Source organism: Hordeum vulgare, chromosome 6H, assembly GCF_904849725.1.
Source record: "Hordeum vulgare subsp. vulgare chromosome 6H, MorexV3_pseudomolecules_assembly, whole genome shotgun sequence".
In the NCBI taxonomy this organism is placed as follows: domain Eukaryota; kingdom Viridiplantae; phylum Streptophyta; class Magnoliopsida; order Poales; family Poaceae; genus Hordeum; species Hordeum vulgare.
This window is the reverse complement of record NC_058523.1, coordinates 119,029,226-119,034,201: the sequence shown is the minus strand read 5'-3', so window position 1 is coordinate 119,034,201 and position 4,976 is coordinate 119,029,226. Positions and strand designations below refer to the sequence as shown.

At 49.6% G+C, this 4,976-nt stretch overlaps 1 protein-coding gene across 1 annotated transcript; it reads right to left on the bottom strand.

The window, feature by feature from the left end:
* Positions 1–1,219: 1,219 nt before the first annotated feature.
* On the bottom strand, positions 1,220–4,145 carry LOC123401601 (tubby-like protein 4). Its single transcript, XM_045095430.1, has 8 exons — positions 3,530–4,145; positions 3,154–3,330; positions 2,991–3,046; positions 2,814–2,916; positions 2,039–2,128; positions 1,824–1,919; positions 1,668–1,735; positions 1,220–1,592 (listed from the first exon to the last, which is right to left on the bottom strand). Exons 1-8 carry the CDS (start codon positions 4,049–4,051, stop codon positions 1,517–1,519), a joined length of 1,188 nt encoding a protein of 395 aa, XP_044951365.1. The 5' UTR covers positions 4,052–4,145; the 3' UTR covers positions 1,220–1,516.
* Positions 4,146–4,976: the final 831 nt, after the last annotated feature.

Below are 4,976 nucleotides of genomic sequence, written 5' to 3'. Positions count from 1 at the left end.
TCGGAGTTCACACGCATAGTCTTCCAACAAATATGCATTCCAAATCCCACATTATGCATACCATGAAACCCAACAACATAACTTGGGTCCATCCAATTCAAATCTTTTCGGACTTGTTCCAACAACTCGGCATAGCTAGGACAACACTCAAACACCATGTCAAGCTCATACGGGTCCAGATCAATATTGCCTTTCAAAAAAGGCATCCTTGTCCACGTGATGAACATAAACACATGTCCTTCCCATCACTAAAAAATTTAAACAACACAACATACAATATATTGTATAAGCAATCATCCAAATACTACAAAATTTGCATAATCATAAGAACCATAACTCTAACATCCAAACAACCCTAATCTTAACCCCAACACAACCGTCAATCTTACATACAAAGAACCCTAATCCTAACATACAAACAAGTGCAACAAAAACATTCACATCGAAATTTCATGAAGAACAAGGGTTTGCTCAAATTTGTAAAAAAGTGAGCAAATGAGATTTTTTTTTATGAGAAGGAGGTGATCGGGGGAGATTACCTTAAGGGAGGAATTGGGTTCCAAATCCCTGGACCAAACCTTCAGATCTGCAAGATTTAGGAAGGGATTTGAGAAAGGGGGCAAGGGGAACTCGAGGGGGACCTCTCTCTCTTCTGATTGGTGGAGGTGAATGGGGAGGGTGGTGTGGGAGGCCAGCCCGCGGGGCTCATAAGTGCGAGTGTGGCGTCTAAGGGCTAGGCGTCACACATCCATTCACTTAGGCGCCACACTGCTGGGGTGGGGTCGGCTCGCCACGGGGCGCTAGCGTGGCCGGGGGTGTGAAGCCTTTTCCTAAGGCGGCACACTGTGTAGTGTGGCGCCTGGCTGTCGGACGCCACACAAAAGGGTCAATTGAGTGAAAAAAATTGAACACGGTCCAATTTGTGAATTTGTTTCGTCGAGAGATCAATTTTATCAATTTTGCCATAGCTCCGGCACCGCAAAGACCTTCCACAGTCTGTTTATCAAAATCGGTTAGAACATATGTCCTCCATTTCAAAATAAGCGTTGGTTTTATTTTGGAACCAAGGATTTCAAAACAGTTCATCAAAATCGGTTAGAACATAATCCCTCCATTCCAAAATAAAGGTCGTGGTTTTATTTTGGAACAGAGGATTTCAGAACGGACATACTCCCTCCGTTTTAAAATAAGTATTGTGGTTTCATTTTGGAACAGAGGATTATGGAAAGGACGAAGTACTACATTGCGAATTTGTCTTTGAGAAAAACAGGCATCGAGGATAAACAGACGAACAATTTGCTCTCATGATACTTCTAATTATTAACCCCTTCTCGAGGCGAGAAGACTGCATGCACATAAAAATCGAGACCACAGGGTGCAGCACAAAAAACAACATTCCGGCTAAACAAAACTCCGTCGCATCTACTTCCTCTGTACCTAAATACTTGTTGTTGGAAAACACTAATACAAGTACCCCGAACTATAAGTATTGTGATCCAGAGGGAGTACATCTCAGTCACAGTGTGCAGCACAGCTTGGAGTCCATCGACGCCAAGCAAATGCAGAATGCTTGGTAGCCAGTCAACGGGTATCTGCAAACGTAATATTCCCATCAGAAAATTTTACTACTAGTCGATGATCGGTTAGGGCGATGATCGATGGCTTACCTGAAATCCATTATGTACTTGGACTTCCCGACCCTACCGAGCTGCAAGATCGTCTGCCTTCCGTTCTCCTGTCGAGCACAAGTTGCCGATATCATGATCTGTAATCTGTTGCTCATTCTGATCTAACCCCATTGAAAGCTGGAGCAGAAATCTTACCTCCAAAGTCATCTGGAAGTTCTTCACTGATGTCTGCACCTTGTATCCCATCCTCCCTACCCTTTCTCTGAAATCTAGTTCGTAGCGCTTTGTCATCTGTCGTGAATGCAAAAAGAAATAAAAGAACACACTGCCTTTTAGATACTGATGAACAAATACAATTCTCGACACGTCGATCCAAAGGGGAGATAATTTTCTTGAGAGAAGCTGCTTACATTGTTGTAGAAAGGTGACCTTGAGCAGAGTTGTTCAGCTCTGCTCCTCTTCTCCTGCCAGTCCTTTGGAAGCCCATTGACGTGCTGTATCTGCAGCAACATTTCCACAGCTAATGACGATATGCACAACTCTTGGTTTTAAAACAAATCCGGCTTTGTTTGGTAGAAGTGGATTGGAGAGGTTTAGGGAGGAGGGGATTTGAGGGGACTTGGTGAATCCCTTTCTTCCGCCCAATCCTCTCAAATCCTCGGGGCTTTGCTTCCACCAGTCCCTGGGGCCTCGTTTGGTTAAGGGGGATTGGAGAGGTTTTGAGAGGGAGGAATTTCAGGGGATTGGGTGAATCCCTTTGTTCCACCCAATCCTCTCAAATCCCCGGGGCTTTGCTTCTACTAGTCCCTCGAGGAGGGTTTTGAAACACATGGATAGGAAGGGATTGAAGGGGGACGGAGGGGATTGGGCTAAGCAAACCCCCTCCTACCAAATGGGCGCCCGAGGATCTGTAGGGTTTCTGGCCCTCCCGGGGATTTTCCTCTCAAAACCTCACCAATCCTCCTTAACCAAACAAGGCCTGGAGGATCCTGAAACACATGGATAGGAAGGGATTGAAGGGGAACGGAGGGGATTCAGCTAAGCAAACCCCTCGTATCAAATGTGCGTCCGAGGTTCTGAGGGGTTTCTGGCCTTTCCGAGGATTTTCCTATCCAAACCTCCTGAATCCCTCCGGGCCTTAACAAAGTCCATCGATGAATATCCTGGTGTTGCAATTTGACGTACCTGAGCAGAACTGTTGGACCTCAACTGCATTGACTGGTTCTTGGGAATCCATGCTCTCATGCTTCTGAAACTCCCTGTGAGCGTAGCAATAGTTGGGGCAAACCTGCACAAACCAAAAATTGGTCAAGAAAAGCCATACAATTCCTGAACAGGTCACAGAAGGAGATTGAATCTTACGCGATAATACCCAGAAGCCGCTTGGACTGGCTCTTCAGCTCATCGGCCCGGTTCCCCTACATCGGCAATCATTAATACCCATCACTGGTTCATGTCCACCATGATACTAAGGCTCGAATTCCAGAGAACGACATCAAGAACCAGGAAGAGGAACGTCATGTACCTGGCCCCAAATCTGGTACCTGGATCCAACGAGATTGGCACCCATAGTCCCGAGGAAGTTCTTGTCGGAGCTGCCGAAGACGCCGTCCTGGTTCTGCGCCACGATGAACTCGGACCTCCCTCTCCTCCTCCGGTGCCGGGCCACCGCCAGCTTCCGGTCCTGCCGCCCCTGCCCCTCCTGCAATCGCACAACAGAGAGATGGGCACGAATCCATATGGCACTAATCTCAGCAGCTAATCACATCACAATATCTTACGCTCCCCTGGATTTAAAATTTTGAAGCAGATTAACTCAAGAAAAGCAGACTACTCTCCCCCTGGATTTGGAATTTTGAAGCCGAGGAAGCGAAGGAGGGAGGATGGGGGGATTAGCTCACGTTGGTGTAGAGCGAGTAGAGCGCCACGCCTCTGGCACCGGTGGCCTTCTCCCTGACGACGACGCAGGTGCACCTCCCGACGTCCAGCGGCAGCGGGCGGCAGAGCAGTGCCCTGTTGGGCAGGGTGGCCCATGACGCGGCCGGCGCCGCCTCGTTGTCGGAGAGGTCCCACGCCTCGTAAGACGACGAAACCGGCGGGGGCGGCGGCGGCGGCAGCAGCTCCCTCCCCCTCGGCCCCACGAACACGGGCATCCCCGCCGCCGTCGCCCTCGCCAACGGCGCCTCCTCACCCTCCATGCGGGCCTGCAGCGACGACGGCTTCAGCGGCGGCGCCTTCGCAGCAGCAGGCGCCGCCTTCTTCTCCTCCTTGCCAGGGCCGAGATTGGCCGCTCCTAGGTTCTCCTTCTCGGCAGAGACCGCCGGCGCGCGTGGCCGCGCGGCGGCGGCGGTCGGAGGCGTGTGTGCGGCCGCGTTGCAGCTGAGGGGGGCCAGGGGCTCCCTCTTGGGCGGCGTGGCCGCCATTGGTGCGTCCGCGAGGGGAGGGGAGGGGAGGTGGACGGGGGTTTCGTAATGCGCGGAGCTCGTGTGCGTGCGTGTTAGTGCGAGGCTGGCTGGTGCTTAATCTATGGCACAAATGGCGCTGTGGTTTGGAGGTTTGGAGGGATGGTTTAAATTTGAAACGGCCGATGAGTGGCGAGTGCTGATAACGGTCGCCGCCTCGGGAGCTGGACCCTTTCTCTAATTCTCTGTGGTGGTGGTGATGTGATTTGCTTTTGGACTTTGTTGGAATTTTGCTCTTGGACTTCCCCACTTGAGATGAGATGGACCGTGGCCGAGTTTTTTCAAAAACACTAGGCGTCCGTCGTTGATGGTGGTTTGGAGGGAGGATTTAAATGAGCTGCTGCTGCGGCTCTGCTTGCTTTTTTTGCTTGGGTGGCATGCAGTTTTTGATGACAGGAAACAGGAAGCGATCATCAGTGGAAATAAATGAAGCGTCGGGAGCTATACGAGGCGAGCAGGACAGATGGAGAGCAAGCGGGACCGTAACGTTGACGCTTCATGGCTGACGACAGCTTTTACTCCCAAGTGCCAGCTTGCATTTGTGTCAGTACTGCTCCTACTCATGTTTTTTTTTTTACCGTAGATCATAAGCTGCGTTCTTTAAATGGGGAAGTACGAGCAGGCCATCTTTGGAAGCAGCACTGTACCCGCCTTGTTTGTTCAATTTTCCGTAACAACTTTTTTTAAACTTGTTTGAAACTATTTAATTCATCCAAAGACTATAGTTCAAACATTGTGTGTACCTCCGTTTGTTCAAACTTTATTAGTCCCTCTTTTCTCGTTTATAGTGGTTAAATCTAAAATCTCATCATTCTAGATGGATTGTGAGTGGAAACCACTCGATTTAACTAGCCAATGAAATATTTCTTAGCCTGGTCGTAATGGG

What these genes read in the sequence shown, in the direction of transcription:
- LOC123401601 (XM_045095430.1), bottom strand. Translation starts at nt 4,051, where the DNA reads ATGGCGGCCACGCCGCCCAAGAGGGAGCCCCTGGCCCCCCTCAGCTGC. An exon ending in CGGCTTCTGGGTATTATCGC is followed by an intron (nt 2,917 to 2,990) that starts GTAAGATTCAAT and finishes TGGTTTGTGCAG; the next exon opens with GTTTGCCCCAACTATTGCTA. An exon ending in ACTTCCAGATGACTTTGGAG is followed by an intron (nt 1,736 to 1,823) that starts GTAAGATTTCTG and finishes TGTGCTCGACAG; the next exon opens with GAGAACGGAAGGCAGACGAT.